This window comes from Gekko japonicus, unplaced genomic scaffold (genome assembly GCF_001447785.1).
Source record: "Gekko japonicus isolate JY-2015 unplaced genomic scaffold, Gekko_japonicus_V1.1 scaffold223, whole genome shotgun sequence".
NCBI classification, from domain to species: domain Eukaryota; kingdom Metazoa; phylum Chordata; class Lepidosauria; order Squamata; family Gekkonidae; genus Gekko; species Gekko japonicus.
In genome coordinates this window covers 806,709-823,725 of record NW_015175977.1, presented here as the reverse complement: position 1 = coordinate 823,725, position 17,017 = coordinate 806,709, and the positions used below count along the sequence as shown (strand labels likewise).

Below are 17,017 nucleotides of genomic sequence, written 5' to 3'. Positions count from 1 at the left end.
AGTAGGGTTGCCAAGTCAAAATATCTTACCGGCGGGGGAGCCTCGCCGGGCTCCGGGAGCCGCCCTTCAATTCGCACACGGCGCCAGCACGTCACCAGAAGTGCTGCGCAACATTGATCACATTGAAGGCGTGGCCCCGATTGTCAGAGGGAAAACCATAGAGTTTTCCCTCCGACGATCGGGGCCACACCCCCAGCGTGATTGACATGGTTGCATCACCTCTGGTGACGCAGCCACGCTGCGCTTCGGGGGGCGGAGTTCCCCCAGGGCCCGATTCCGCGGTGGCGGAAATCGGGCCTCCGAAGCGGAGGTAAACCCGCCACCCGCCCCCACTTGGCAGCCCTACCAACCTGCCAAAATTCATCATGAACTTTAGTTTGTGAGCTGGTTCATGCCCATCCCTAGAGGCATCTCAGTGCTACACATGAGCATTAAGTAGAGTTCAGTGGAGGTAGGGCCTGGAGACCTCCCAGAATTACTACTGTTCTCCACAAAACAGAGATCAGTTGCACTGGAGAAAATGGCTGCTCTGAAGGGGGGAGTATACGGCATTATACCCTGCTAAGCTCTTTCTCCTCCCCAAACCCACCCATCCCCAAGCTCCACCTCCAGAATCTCCAGGAATTTCCCAACTCAAGAGTTGTCAACACTCGCATGAAGGCCTGCCATTTCACAAGCTGCAACTGGTGATATTCATACAGAGTTGTTCAGTACAACAATATACAATAAGCAAGTATATTTTCCTATTATATCTTTAACCAAATGAATCAAATAATTGGGCTTGTTTCTTATACCACATATGCCAGAAAATTTGGTGCCTAACCTTGAGATGCCATTTAAACCTTGCTATGGGTAAGCTTCGGTTGTGACAGTTAAAACATGTTTCTGCATATAACAAAGACAGTACCACCAATCAGCTCAATTTTACACATCATTAAGAAGCTGTATGCCCTCTCTAATCCCTGCTTTGGGCCACTAGCAGGGGTCATTTCCTGCGGGAGCGCACAGGCTCCGGCAGTAAGGAGCCCCGGGGGCGGGCACATGCAACAAGCCCTGCCCCCTACTCCCAGCAGCCCTCAGTTGGGCCACGAGGAGCAAGAAGCAGCCAGGTAAATTGCAGAGCCCCCCCCCCGCCCACCTTCAGGTACAAGCTCTCCCTCCTCTGTGAGAGCAGATCTGCACATTCCCCCCCCCCCAATAACTAGCAATCCAAAACAGTCCAGTGGAGCCTGAGTGGTGGGTGTTGCCTTCTGACACACTTCCAGTGATGTCAGAGGGTGTGGCATATGCAAATAAGTTATGCTAATGAGTTGTGCTAATGAGCTCCTGCACCTCTTTTTCTACGAAATGACCCCTGGCCACTAGTAACCTTCCCAATATATCACAGTACTAGAAGATACCAAAACCAAAAAATATACTAACAGATTTAGCAAAACCTGGAATGAATGTTTAGTGCTACAGAGCCAACAGCAACCACCTGATAGCACAGCATTTTTTAGTTGCATTATCACTTGCTCAAGTATCCATGGCTATGGCTTGCAGCCAGTGGACTTGCTCCCAATGAAGGAATGTTCCCAGCTTAAGGCATCAGTTTCCAAAAGTAATGTGTTTTTATTTATCATAGAAACAATTCACTTTCAGTTCAGCATAAAATAATTATTTGAGATTATCAATCAGGTATATAAGTAAGGAAGTCTATATGAATAAGGGGACCCATAGATATAAATATATACAGATAGTATATACAAATGTACAAGTCCACATAATGGAAGGCACAGCAGTGTAACCTCTGGGGGGAAATTAGGTAGAAACTGTGCTGCTTCCACAGTGGAGAGGGGCAGTTCACAGCCTCGAAAGAATTTTTAAAAATTTAAGCACAAATATCACAGAGTAGTAGGGCAGCAGGGGGAGGGGAAAATCTTGCTATCCTTGTCTTGCTATCCTTGACCACTTAAAAAAAATGTACAACTAAACAGGAATTCCAGAAGTGAGGCTGGGGCAGAATGGGAGTATATGACCACTGAATAACTGCTTTAAAAACAAACACAGAAATCACAAAATGGTCCAGTCATGAACTGTATCATCACTGCAAACACGGGGAAGAGAAAATTTCATGATTTTCTCTTGCACACAAAAAAATTGTTCTTCGCTCAGAAAATCCAGTATCCCTGCAAAAGAAGTGAAACCTTTATGGGAAAAGACATAGACTAGATGCAACAGGAAGCCAGCCTTTCTCACCACAACTTGCTAGAAGAATCAAAGGACAGACACATATTTTACCCCAGTGTTTCGCCTGTAAGGCCCTCAAAGTATTGTGTTAGCTTACAAGAAATAGTATCTGTTGTTTAATAAAGCCAGTTAAACCAGATAGTACAAACTGATTCACATCCTTCCTGTCTGTGTGTACTTCTGTGTTATGCAGGGTCTGCCAACATTGCAGAACAAGCTTTTAATCTCAGTGTTGTGACTGAAGGGTACAAGCAGATTCACTGCAATGTAATTTTAAAATCTTTTAACACCAGCTACATATCCAGATGTACAACAGCTGGTTAAAACTGTACCCAATATATTTTCACAGCTAAAACAGATCTAGCCTGCAATGGCATGGCCTTTGTGCCCACCTCCCACAAAGGGGGATTATTTTTCCAACTCAGTATTTTAAAGTGCTATTAAAAATCATCCTCAGCTCCCCTTGCCCACTGGCACTCCAGCAGTTGTATGAAGATTTAAAAATGTAAACACTGCTGGCAGGCAGCAGCATTACGTCACTTCCAGGGAAAGTGATATAATGGCACTGACTGATGGCACCCCTATGTCCCCATCCCCACCCCACCAGACTCCAAGCCTAGATCCTCATCAAAGTGATAGGACGGTGCAAAGAATGTGCCTCTAGGAAGCGATGGAGCTCACTGCATTCCAGATCTCTGCATGTCACACTACTGGCATTGACCTTTCCTCTGATTCCAAGTCAGATCAAATACTCTATTCGAAGTTGTTATTCGAGAAGGCACATTGTATATGATTTTAAAGAAGTAGCTGAGCTTCTACCACATGTGCTATCTGAAGCATTCTTGTATTCCTCCTGTCACCAGGTTTTCCATAGCATCATACGTATTTTGGAATTAATTATTCCACATTGTAATTTTTCCTTTCTGTATAAAAGAAAGTTCTCTTTGGTCAATATTGGCAGGTGCTGCACGGTGGTGGTGAGGGGAGAAGATCCATCATGTCAGTCTATTACCAACAATGTCATGAAGGGCAGTGCGGGCAAAAGAGGAACTGTCTTCTCCCATTCGAGCTGGTAGCATTTATAGCAAGAAAAGCCTATCCTGTACATTAACTGATACAGGGGAATGTTCCTAAATGGTCATTAAGGCATTTAAAAATGCAAGTGTGGTTCAGCCTTAGTTTCCTTTATGGGTGGTGCCCTCGAAGGATCGTGCTCACTGCTGTCCTGAAAAGGTGAGTTTTGAAGAGGGATTTTTGGGACAGAGAGCAGGGACACTATGAAGTTACTTAGGGATACATCCTGGCAGAATAAGCACAAAAGATGGAGTGGGCAGAGTTGTTAAAGAAGCAGGAGAATTTTGAGCAGCTGAGCATGATAAAGGTGGAAGAGTGAAGGTCATAGGCAGGGACATAATAAGAGCAGAAAGATAGGAGGCTGCAAGGTCATGGAGAGCTCTGAAGGATCAGGTAAAGACAAAGAGTTAGTGCTCACTGCAGGAGGGGAAAAGAAGCCAGTGAAAACACGTAGCATCAGATGCTTTGAATGACAAGATGATTTTTTTTATGGTTGAGTTTTGCACTAAGGTGTGTTAAGAAGAGGCCAGAGAGTAGAAGGCTGCAGAAGTCAATAAAAGAGATCATCACTGCATGAACTACAGTTTTAGAGGAGATAAATGAGATTCCCCCCCCCTCCATTTGCAACAGGAGAGGTCAAGAGATCAGCAATTTCATATCTGAGGTTCTCCAAAACATTTAGACTAAGACTATCTGGTTCTGATAACTCTGGGCCACAACATTTAAAGATTTCCTAGATGGACAGAAATTGCCTGTAGTGGATCCCCGCTTTTGTTGGGAGTGGTTTGTGGCTGGGGAAGCCTAGGAAGAATAGAGAAAGGATGTTGCAGCTTAGATGAAGGAGACCTTCCACTGCTACTGAATGGCCCAGCTGTTTAGAGGCAGGAGTTGTAAAGGGGGCTGTCAAGCCCTATAGGACTGCCAATTCCAGATTGGGGGATTCCTGGAGATTGGGGGGGGGGCCTGGGGATGGCAGGGTTTGAGGAGGGGAAGGACCTCAGCAGTTGTATAATGCCATAGAGTCCACCCTCCAAAGCAGCCACTTTCTCCAGGGGAACTGATCTCTGTTGTCTGGAGACCAGTTATAATACCAGGGGATCTCCATGCCCCACCTGGTGGTTGGCAACCCTGCTGTGGAAACTCCTCTGCTTGCCCTGTTCTGTGAGCACACAGCAAGATTGCACTCCTAGTATTCCAGCTATTTCTATGCCCTGTAAAAGTGTGTTCGGTGTGGCAGAAATTGTCTGAGCAAAGTAAACATATCATTGGACTCTGCACATATTAGCAAACCAGTATGTCTGATATCTCAGTTGCAGAATCCCAGTTCAATGACAGAACAAACAAACAGGTCAGTCTATGCAACACGAACTGATATACTGTTTGTGTTTTAATTATTAATGGAAAACATTTTTCCATTGTTCACAAATGCTGTGTGATATCATAAATTAACTCAAATTTTTAAAAGGCACCTTTATTGAGATTTTAATCAATACTAACTTGTGTAGAATTATTGTATTGCTTAACAATTCCGTCAAAATCTATACGGCTTGAAATTACTTCATTGTGGCTGAATCATACCCACAATAATTAATTAACTGCATTTAAAAATTCAAAATCTGCAGTTGGGTGACAGCCCTAAAACATTCATCTCCATAAACAGAAGTGAATAAATGCTAATGTTCAGGCAAGTATTCTTGCAGTATTTCAGCAAGTCACAATTTAACCAGTAGAACATACACTAAATCCTCACTACATCTGCAAGAACCACCAGAGTTTGCAGTGTATCTATTCACATCTCTGCCACCAAAACATTTCATCCAAATTGCTTTCCTCTGCCCCCAAGCAATTATTCACTTTATTCATTAGGGATTCCCCCCCCCCCTATAAATTATTACTGGTTTGAGACAGAGTGCACTGCAATGTACGTGCATGAAGTGGCTTTATACCACCAAGGTCAATATTGTGCAGTCTCACTGGCAGCAGCTCTCGAGTGTCTCAGGTAGAGGACTTTGCTACTAGGGCTGCCTCGCCTCCTGCTATGATGGGAGGCCTCCAGCCAGCAGCTGTCATTGCTTGGAGTGGTGGTAGGAGGGGAAAAAATGTTGGAAGACCTGAGCTCTGCTACGTCCTTCCAGGATAAACCGCAAAGTGATATAAAACCACAGAGTTTCTACAGCTACCCTATGCCCCTTCCAGGTTTCCTTCATAAATAACATGGTGGCACATAGGACATTGCACACACACCCCATTCCCTCACCCAACTTCCTGCGGGTTGCTGGGCACTGCTACCCAAAACTTTTAAATTGAGATGCCAGGTATTTAAATCTGGGACCTCCTGCACACAAAGCAGGTACTCAGCCATGGCACATGGAAATGGTTCTTAACCAGTGTGCAAGGACCCAACAGTGGGATACGTGAACCATTGCTATCAGTAATGGTTGTTGGTATCATTATGGCACAAGGAACTGAGAGATGATAATTTTTGGCAAAGATGTAAAACCAAAAATTTGATCCGATGCCACAATTAACTGCAACAATTAACACAGTTTTTCCTTCCTTGATACACAGGATCATGCCGCTCAGAAAGACGCAAAGGTGCAGGGGAAGGAGATAGTGGGTCCTGCAAGGAAACCAGCCATAGTAAGGGGAAGAGAAGTCGTTTGGTAGTATGGACTGTGAGACATGGAAAGTTAAACTATCCCCATCATCATTCAGGAATCAGGGATCCGTGATAGTTACATATCAGAAGAGAGAGCTGAAAGCCCTTGTGGAAGACAGCTGTTTGGAGATGAATGTTATGCATCTGGGCAAAAACAGAATTATGCACAAGCTAAGTAGGCCTCAGGGCCCCAGTTTATAAGGGGCTGCTAAATAATTTTTTTTAAGTTACTATTAGAATAAAACACTTTTTTGGACAAAGCTACGGGGTCTCTAAAAACTGACACAGTTCAGGGCCTCAGCAGTTCTTAATCTTGGCCTGCAACTGTATGCCAAACAGGTTCTTTTCTTTTACAGATGTCACGTTCTAAGAAAAGGAGTAGCACCAGTCCTCAGTCTATGCTCTACAGTAACAATTAGCTATAACTCTACTTTTCAGAGCTCCCATGATCAGATGATCTTGAGCAATGACTAAAAGAATAATACATTATTTACTAAAGAAAAATAAGTTTGACAGAAATTTGGCAACCAAGTAGGTTGTGTTCGGGTCACTGTCTAGCATCAGATAGGGATTATTATCCCCTTGAAGTGTATTAAAAGAAGAGCGTGTTAAAAGCAGTGAGATCCAATGGTTCCTAAAAGCGGTAAAAAAACTGACATGCCAATAGTTTGTGAGACAGAATGTCAGTTTTACCCTGACCGCAAGGGCAGAGACAATCTGAATATGGAATATGACGAAATCTACCCTGTAATACTTCAGAGGGGATGGCATTAAGGCGAGCTAAAGTTAATGCCCTAACAAGGTGGGGAGCTGCTGGTTATGTATAATGGCAGAGTCTGAGGAGGGAAAATACCAAAAAAATTGACTCGAGTAGACTCTGCGAGAGTGAATCACCATATTGTTGTAATCCAGCTCTATAAGGCAATGCCGGACAAGTGAAAGGGCCTTTGCCTTACCTAGCAAGAAGATATCTTCAGTTATAAGCCCTAGCTGCCTTAATCTTGCATCTAGTGTTTTCTTCCATCAAGAACGGTAAGCATCTTGTTCAAGAAAGAACAGCAGACTTTCAGCTTCTGAAGCAACAATAATCCTTAATTAGCTATAACAACACTGACAGGAGATTCAGGCAGGGTCTGTACAACCAAGCAAGAAAGACCATACCCTTATGGAAGAAGCATCTCTCTTTCCTTTGCTGGACCTAGGAACAAAGCTGTTTCTAATTTTCTAAAATGAGCAACCTTTAAAAGAGATATTCATCTCAGGCCTCAGTTGTCATGGCACAATTAATAGTAGCTTTCAAAGGAGGTATTTATGCTACCAGAATAGGGAAGTTTCATTGAGGCAGCAACATGTCAGGTGTTATCAGTGCACGCACTTCAGGCAAATATAATCTGAAATAGTTTAACAAAGCTGATATATATACAGCTAAGCAAGTTGTTTACACTGTCTCAATCGGAATAGCATTCTCACTTTTTTCATGAGGATATGTCGCATCTACTTTTTACCACTCACACTAGGAGGTAAGCACATAATAAGAATTAAAATGTCCTTAACAGAAGCAGTACTTTTATAGAGGAAATTGAAACTGATCTACTCCAAAACCCATTTATCCTCCTATTGGTATTACTGTACATTCTGTCTTCTAGTACTGGATATCTTCTAGTACTGGATATCTGTTTAGGCCTAAAGCTAAGGCAAATACTATTTTTCTAAAGCCAGATAGAATGCTAAACTGGCTACTTCATAGATCAATATCTAGCATGCTGAGTATGGACAAATGGGTTCAAATTCCAGCTCATTTTTACTTGCTAGAAACTCATGAGCAAATCACAATCACTTTAACCATCTCCCCTTAAATAAAATAGAAATAATCATAGTGGAAACAATAAAGCAACAAATATCCTTCCTCAAAAACCATAATTAGAATCAATACGACATCAAGAGGTGCAATCCACTTTATTCGGAGGAACCTCTCATAGAGCCCTGACCTGCATAGCTCAGGCTAGCCTGATCTCCTCAGACCTAGAAGCTAAGCAGGGTCGGCCCTAGTGAGTATTTGGATGGGAGACCACCAAGGTTAGCGACAGAGACAGGCAAGGGCCAAACCACCTTTGAATGTATCTTGGCTTGAAAATGGTATGGGTCGCCATAAGTCAGCTGTGACTTCACAGCACTTCCCACCATCACCAAATCTCATGGAAGCCTAATGGGAATTTCTGAGCAATCCTGGTGAGAAAGGGCTACAGGAATCACTGGAAATGAGGGCAATTACAAAAAAAAAAAAAAAATGAAGACGGAAGTGTGTACAAAGTTTGCTAGCATACAGTTTCCCTAAATAAATTTAAATGCATAAAAATTCTTTTTTTAAAAAAATTATTTTTATAAAAAGGCTGTTGATAATTTTTGCTTAAACGTAGCCTTCGATATACAGAGAAATTTTAAGTAGTGGGGCTGAAGGATACAGACTTATTAAAAAGCACATATGCAGCTATTCATAATTTGTAATAGTATTTTTATAATATCAAGTGGAGATTCTTTCAAGTAATATACTGTCTATAAGCACTAGGCAAAGAAATACAGAAATTATTTTTAGTAGAGCTATACTGGACATTGATCTAAACGAGAAAAAAAACGCTTGAAAAAGCTTTTACAAGTAAGGAATGGTATGACAGTCAAACACACTATACTTTCGGTTGCTCCTGAAACAAGACAAAGGAGAGACAGGAAAAAAGATTAACACCTGCCAAGATACATTTCTACCACCAACTTGTGAGAATGCTGATTTCATCCAAGGTGCTCAATCCTTAGAAAATCAAAATTTGACATTACATGATAGTCACAAGACGGAATATTTCAACACAAGCTAACACAATGTGATCAACGTTCTGTTTCCTCTCTCATCCAACTCTTCTGAAATGAAAGACGTCAAACCCTACAACTCCTAGTGAACCAGGGCTGGATGCCCCTTCAGTACATCATCTGTTTGAAAACAAATGTACTTCTCATCTCCGATTTTTAGCTATAACAAGCCCCGTCAGGCATTATTAAAATGATTTCCTCTAGGATGCTGATAGTTCTTGGTATTTTTCAAATAACACAAAACCCAAGAAGTAATGTTGGACTTTTTCAGGAAGTCACTGTAACATTCTGCAGAAGAAAAGAATATACTGAGAACAAAGACTGCTGTCGATATATGGCCTTTTTTTGTTTTCATTCTCGAGTGGCTTAGTTCATCATTTCCATCTCAGGTGATAACTTCACACTCAAAAGCATATTCTGCTTTAGTAAGTTCCCTTTTTATTGCTTTTTCCATTTTGCATTTCCACCTTCTTCTTTCATGGATCTCAAGGCAGGTTACATAGGATTCATGGGATTACATAGGCAATCTTCCACTCAGGTTCTGATCACACCCAGACTTGATTAGTTTCAGCAAGGCTGCTGTGTCATAGGCCCTCCAGTGATACCCTGTGAGCCTCTGATTTTTTGATCTTGCAGCAAACCCATTAAAAAATGACAGGATTTATGCATATTACACTGGCCAGACTAGCATTTTTCTGTTTCTTGCAGTGGGAAAACTCAGTAATGAACACCTGAGGAAAAGAGCTGACATTTTCACCAGTCTGATGGATTAGAGGCAGCAGATTTGGTGCATGCCTTTGGCTCCACAACTTTTTTTTTAAAGGCTACCATTCTAATCAAAACACAAAGGCTACCATTCTAATCAAAAACTAAAGCCACTAAAGCAATCCCAAATATAGTGGGAAGCCATTATATTTGCATTGCAAGGGTTATGTCTTCCAGTCTGCCAGTTTTGGGGAACAGGAAACTATCACAAACATCTCAGGATTCTTAGAAACTAACAAAGAGTAGCACAGAAAGCTCACCAGTTAATCTAGGTGCACCCAACCCAATGAAGTATTCTCCCAGGTTATACCTCCAATTTTACTGGAAGAGATCACCAAATGCAAATTGGAACATAGACGAGATATGTTTTAGACTAGTCCTTCAGCAATAACAACGTGCTTTCATTTGTGTGTGGTCTTAACTGTGTATGGTTGCTTAATTCTAATTCTGTAAAACAAAAGCAAGAACCGATAAACTTGGTTACATCACTAAAATATGCTTTCCTGACATGCTTTTTATGGTCTCTGCCACTGTCGTACCAGCCACATTCCCCAAACCAGTTCAAAGAACACTGAAATCTCTCCACAGTTGCAAGCATATAAAAATGCTCACGTACACTACTCCCCCGCACTCTCCACAAGGATTTTTTTAAAGCCTTAACAGCTCAGGCTTCTCTGTGAGAATACTACAGTGAGTTGCACAGAAAATAAATGTAAACTCTGTCGTCTTTTAAACATCATGCTAGTGTACTGTGAAAAGTGTACCCTTTTTAGAATCACATTAACTCAGCTCTAAGGCCTTAAGATCACTTTTTTACAAGCTTCTTTATGACTAAAGTGCCGTCATTAAATCAGCCTGAGCTATTTGGAAAGGCAGGCCACTGAGTTTTTGACCAAGTTTAGGTAAGGTAAATTAATGCAATAAACAGACAGAAGGGGGGGGGGGGGGTTGCAGCTTAAAAATGAAACTCCAAACATGTAAATATACAGGAGGTGCAAACTACACTGATGGTGATCAAAACAGTCACTTCTGTGTCTCAGCAGTTCTCACTTTAATTCTGGTTTGTTTCGGGTTTGTTTGCTTGCTTGCCATTTTTTTACACTGTAACAATTACCTAATAATCACAAGAGACATTTTGATTTGTGTTGCACTATTGCTTATTGTCTCATTATTCTTTGTTGACAGTTCTAATGGCGCGGCCTTACACACAGATCCCCATACCCACAACACACAACATTCTCCACAACTGGTCTCTCCCTGCTTGCGTCTATTTCAAATAAATCAATAGCAAAATTTACCTGTAGAAAACTGAGGGATCAGCATCCCTCATTGAAAAGTTTCCCGGTTCATTCTCAAGGTAGTACGGTACCTGCTGGTTGTGATGAATAAAAGGTGAGAGCTGTGGTGCTGTCTGTAAAAACACAACAGGGCTAGGAGGAACGTTATTCAGAGAGGGAAACCCTCCCAGGCTGTTGGACCCAAATGTTTCCGGCGTAGGGGCATAACTGAGGCTGGCTGAGCTGTACACTGGTTGTGCAGCGGTGGAAAAATCGTAACTGGTGCTTTCTGGGTAGCTGAAAACTCCAGTTTTGCTGCTCTCCACATACATTTCGCTGAGCGGTTGTTCCAGGGGAATCTTCAGCTGAGGTCTGCTCAGCGTCTCTAGTTCAGTGCCTTGTATCTGGTGCAACAAGGCAACACCAGAGGTTTTTGTGTGAAGGGTCATGGTCATTGTTAGTGGCAGTGAACATGTAGCATATCCTGGTTTGCAATCAGCCGCTAGCGATCCACCTGAGAACAGACAAGAAATCGAGGTGAAACACAGCAGAAATCCTGTTTCAGCCACATTATTCAACTGCACAGGTATCCAGCTCGCCCCAGCAAGAGAAGCTACAACTGAGCAGAGTGGAAGCACGCACACACACTCCCTCTCTCCCTTTCTGACTCAAACTTTAAGTACTACTCAACTGAGCTAATGTGTTTTACAAGGTACTGGCATTAGGCCAGATACTCTTGCCTTGTGCTGACATCGGTTTAAACATCACTTCAGAAACAATTAATTCAGGATTAATACCATATAATCGTTCCACTCAATTTTTTCTTAATTATAGCTGTTTTTTTCACTTCATGGGGCTCCGATGCTCACAGCTTGGGGCTTTTACAGCATTCAAAATGTTCATTCAGACTGCCCAGTCCATTTACAATGTAATTCCCCCACCAGGCTCCAATTTATCTCTGTTTATCTAAACTCCCTGTTTTGTTCATCTTCATGTTTTCTAGAAGTATTTAATGTGTATATTGTAATGACCCTGGGCAGGACTGAACTGTAACCGAGATAGGGCATAGCAAAGTGTGTGTTTGTGCGGGCGCACTCACACATGTGTGCAGCCAGCCACAGACTGTCAAAATTCCACTGAGCAGAAATCAAAGGGTGTCCTATTATCTATGTAGGAGAAAAGTATGTGCCTGCCGCAATTATCATGAGTCTTGGTATTTAGCTGCAGTACAAAGCATTTTTTTTTAATTTAAAGGAGGGGGGGAAAGCAAGTTAAGCCTGCCTTTATCCTGCCCTTGTGCCTCTTAACATGCTCCTTTGCTTTGCATTTCAAAAGCAAAAGAAAACATGTTAAGTTCAATAGGAGACTTGGGTTTCCCCACCACCATCACCTCTTGACATTAAGCCGCATGTTAATTGCATGAAACAAGGACAAAGAACTAATAAATCTATCAAAAAGAAAGAATAAAAAAGAGTCTCCCTTCCACTCCTGGCTTTCACCTCCAATTGCATTATAGTTTACTGAGAGCCGCCTGGAAAAGGCAGAGCTTTGAAACAATCCAAAGAGATTAATTTTAACACACGTAAATAAAAGGAAACCTAAAACAAAGTAGAACACTAATGTGATTAGCCTACTTTATTTTACAGTCTCATATAATTTAACTCTGGAGTAGCAATTACACTGCACCAGTCCAACGTAAACTTTTAAAATTAGTTCTGTAGATAGATCTATAGTTATCTAAAGTTCAGCTGGTAAAAAGAGATTAGGACCTATTCTTGCCATTAAAACATGCAGGGTTTAAGATAACGGCGTGTGAATATGAATATAGTCTCATGCCAGAATTAAATGCTTCTATGTTAAATCAAGCCATGAACCTTGATAAAATTAGATTTGTTTGCATATTATTTGTAATGCTCATACTAATCTGAACTAGTTCTAGAACAATTTTGCTATGAGAAACACCTGAATGTTACAACGTGTTGTTCAGAGACAGTATGTACTCAATAAAATACATTTGCAGCTAACACAAACATATTATGCAAACCTGCAATGTATATGCCTGAGCAACATCAATAATTTTGCATATAACAGCTATATTTACAGCAATCATATTTGTCACAAGTATTCTGAATCTCTTTGCATCAGTTCTGAATATATTCATGGAGATTTTCACTTTCAATCCTGTATCATCTAATTTAAATTTCAAACGGCAGAATTACAGCTGAACCAAACAGAGCTGAACTGAACAAGCAGAAAGCATACCTCTGGTATAGAGAGTCAAACCCAACTGAAATTCTACAAACACATATACCGTACATGAACGTGGCAGAGAATAAGTGAACAAAAATGTGTGTATGTTTCAGTGTCTGTGAGTGAATGTGAATACATTTACACTTTTTATAAGGTAGATATCTACTCCTAAATCTTCCGGATTAAAAAAGAATCTATGGCATTGCTAAATTTCAGGGTGACTAATGCATACAAAACATTTATTTTTACAACCATACATTTATTTCCAGCTTTAAAATATTTTCTTTAGATAACTGAAGAAGACAATCTAAAGAAGAATGACACACAAATAGTAACAAGTGTGTTCAACTGGATCATACCTACAATTTTGAATTTGGAAATAAAATATTATAGCAGAGGGCAAGTTAAATGCTACACACAAATTTAACTCCATCAGACATTTTTTAAAAATATCTGTATAATAGTTCCAATATTTTTAATAGTTATATAAAACTGATTGAAGTTCCTATGGTTAAATGGAAAAGGCTGGAACAAACAAGCAGGGCAGACACATACAACATCATTTTATTTGCTCTGGATTTTGGAATCAAAAAGCCATTCAGACCAAGCCCCATGCCATACATCACCCTCTAACAGTATCTCACAAATTAAAACATCATAATTCAGCTTTCAGTGTACAGAGACAATCACAAACAAGATGCACCATGTCAAGGTGCCTGAGACAGGTGTTCCAGATAACTCAAAAAAGTGTCTCGAGGCATGCATAACTTCAAAAGGCTTTCACAGCCAGACTCCTTGGCTGGTATCAAAACCAAGTGCCGCTACATTCCCAAGACTAGCAAAGGACTCACTACGATGGGAAGTGCTGCCATTCTCCTTTCTGTGAGGTACCTAAGAAGACCAGGAGAAGGCAGCATGAATTCTTTTTTTAACTGCTTCAGGCCGACATGTAATGGCAGCATTCTCTCTGTGCTGAGAGGCCTTTTGTGACTCTGTGCTAAGTACTTTGAGATGGCTAGGTTGATCTCTCATGCAAAACACAGACGGCCGCCCCTGAATTCTCTGCAAAATTTATTTTTAAAATGTTTGAACTTGCTTTCTAAAAGCTCAAGGCAACTACTAAGACAGGCAGTGGGCAAGTAAGTGTAACCCAGAGTCCACTTCAGAAAGTTAAAGAGTTGGGGTATTCCTTATAAGGAAAAAAAGGTGCAGTTTTCCCTGAGATTTTGGAGGGCGTGAAGCTGCAGGGAGCAGCACTTTCACCTTTCTATGAAACTATATATTAATACTGAAGGGATACCAGAAACTCCTGTAAAGAGCAGAGGACATTCCAATGCAGAACACAGCTGCAAGTTGGTGCATCTTCAAGAGACTGGCTAGACACAAGTCAGAAAGACTGAGGCCCTGGTCTGCTCCAATACTACAGGCCTGAACTGTTATATGTTGGTTGTTATTGTTGTAGTATATACTTAATTATTATTATTTTCATAAATGCAAGTGTCATGAGGTGAGATCACATTGTCATAGATGTGAACTCTCTCAGTTCCTTAATTTAAAAAACAGTTTGGTGCATGGTTAAGAGCATGGACTCTAATCTGGGAGAACTGGGTTTGATTCCCCACTCCTCCACATTCAGCTGCTGGTGTGACCTTGGGTCAATCACAAGTTATCTCAAAGCTGTTCTCGAAAGAGCAGTTCTCGAAAGAGCTCTCTCAGCTCCACCTACTTCACAGGGTGTTTGTTGTGGGGAGGGGAAGGGATAGGAGATTGTAAACTGCTCTGAGACTCCAAGTGAAGGGCGGGGTATAAATCTAATGTCATCTTCTTTTGATAATGCTCCTTGAATTAAATAGGTTATATAAGGACTCTAATTAAATGCATGGCAGCTGGAGAAGTGGATGATTCTAGATAAGTTTGTTCTGGGGTATACTAGGCCCCCTTAATGAGTAGTGGTGAGATTGGCACACCACCTCAGATTAAATTGCCAGGTAAGATATGACTGGTCACCTGTCACAGAAACATAACCTACAATAAGGAAAGTCAACAGCTCTGGGTACTTTATTACCCAGTGCCACAACGAGGGTTGCCAAATGGGGCCGGGGGGCGGGGAATCCCCCGCTTCGGAGGCCTGATTTCCGCCATGGCGGAATCGGGCCCCGGGGGAACCCCGCCTCTGAAGCTGCATCACCAGAGGTGACGCTGCCACGTCGCTCACGTTGGGGGCGTGGCTCACATCGTCGGGGGGGAAACCATATGGTTTTCCCCCCGACGATGTGGGCCACGCTCCCAACGTGAGCACGTAGCACGCGTCCATCAAAAACTCCCGGACCCCAGCGAGGCTCCCCCGCTCCGAGGGGTGAGTCGACTTGCCAACCCTAGCCAAAACATTGGTATCCCAATCCTAAATTATGGGAACCCAGTGCCACAACATCCCAATCCCTGCCTATGGGAACTGCCCAACTGGGACAGTCTCCTCCAATCAGACTCAGATTTCTCATATTCCAGTGATACCTAGAGAAGGTGAAGGGTAACCAAGGAACCACAAAAAGCTTCCCAATTCCAGTCTAAACTATATGGCAAGTGATCACTTTTTAAAACATCATAATGGGAAACTTCTACATTGAAAACAGCTTCCCCTCCCCAAGAAATCTTTCATTTTTGTTGTTTTAATTAATGGTTAATTAATACACAGTGCAATCCTAAACAGAGTTACAACCTTCAAAGTTCATTGACTTCAACAGGTTTAGTAGAGTCCAACCCTTGTTAGGGCTGCACTGACAGTTACAACCCATAGGCCAGCTGCAGTTTATGAGAGCACACTTCCAGAAATGAGAAAAATCCAGCCATGTAAATGATTCACCACAAATGTAATCTCTGCCAACTCATAAGAACATAAGAGACACCAAAGTTGGATCAGCCCAAAGGCCCATCCAGTCCAACACTCTGTCACACAGTGTCCAAAAATACCAGGTGCCATCAGGAGGTCCACCAGTGGGGCCAGGACATTAGAAGCCCTCATTACCAACCTGTATTAAACTGCCAAAAAAGCAAACTGTGCTTAAAGAACTGGGGTCCCCAACTGCAGCCTTCTAACCCGCATGTTTGCTGCTATCACCCTCAAGGGATTTTCCCTCAGACCCACACTGTTCTTCCTGCCTCAAGAGGCACTATCTACTGCTCTTCTTCCTGTCCCTTTTTTGCAAAGAAAAAAAAAAAGACACAATAGCAACAGTGTTTCTTCTGGTCCCCATGGTGCCTTCTGTCAGCCCCGCTCTTGGTCTTATTTTCCATACTAGCCTTTGGCAATTCTGGGTGCTTTTCTAGCCAGCAAAGCTCAGGTACCCCTACCACTCAGCTTTTTCACTCCCCCCTCTCCATGCATTACCATCTTGAAGGCTATATATGTGCGTAAGGAAGATAAAGCAGCGGTGTTGATGGGTACAGGAGATGTCTGGCCAGCTTTTGCAAAAAGGCAGGAAAAGGACAATAAAAGGACTGGGGTTTTTTTTGGGGGGGGGATACAAAGTGTTTTGCATACTGAACATTTCTAGAGGCTCCACCCATCAAGGTTCCTCCAAGTGACTCCAAGTGAGTTTGCTGCTGCAGGCAAAAGTATTCTTCCTTCCTCAACAAGAGTTGACTTCTTGCTTGCTTCTGCCTCTCCTCCCCCACCCATTCCAGCTAGGAGTCTTCTCATCAGAGGTCATTTCGGGGGGGATCGCAGTTCCCCCGGGTGAGATATGGGGCGGGGCACATGACGAAGTCCCACCCCCTGCTTCCGGCCACCCCGCTTCCGGCCCTCATTCAGCCAGGAGGAGGCAGGAGAAGAGGGAGGGTAAGTTGCGTCCTCCCTGCCTCTCCCCACCCCTGCCTGCCTGGAGCCAGGGAGGGCCTTCGCGGGGCT

The 17,017-nt window shown here is 42.4% G+C and overlaps 1 protein-coding gene across 1 annotated transcript in view; it reads right to left on the bottom strand.

The window, feature by feature from the left end:
- ESR1 (estrogen receptor 1) overlaps positions 1–17,017 on the bottom strand; it is a 271,465-nt gene that overhangs the window by 151,187 nt on the left and 103,261 nt on the right. Inside the window, exon 2 of the mRNA XM_015426166.1 lies at positions 10,885–11,377. Coding sequence (XP_015281652.1) covers positions 10,885–11,377 — 493 coding nt within the window. The remainder of the gene's footprint in view (positions 1–10,884; positions 11,378–17,017) is intronic.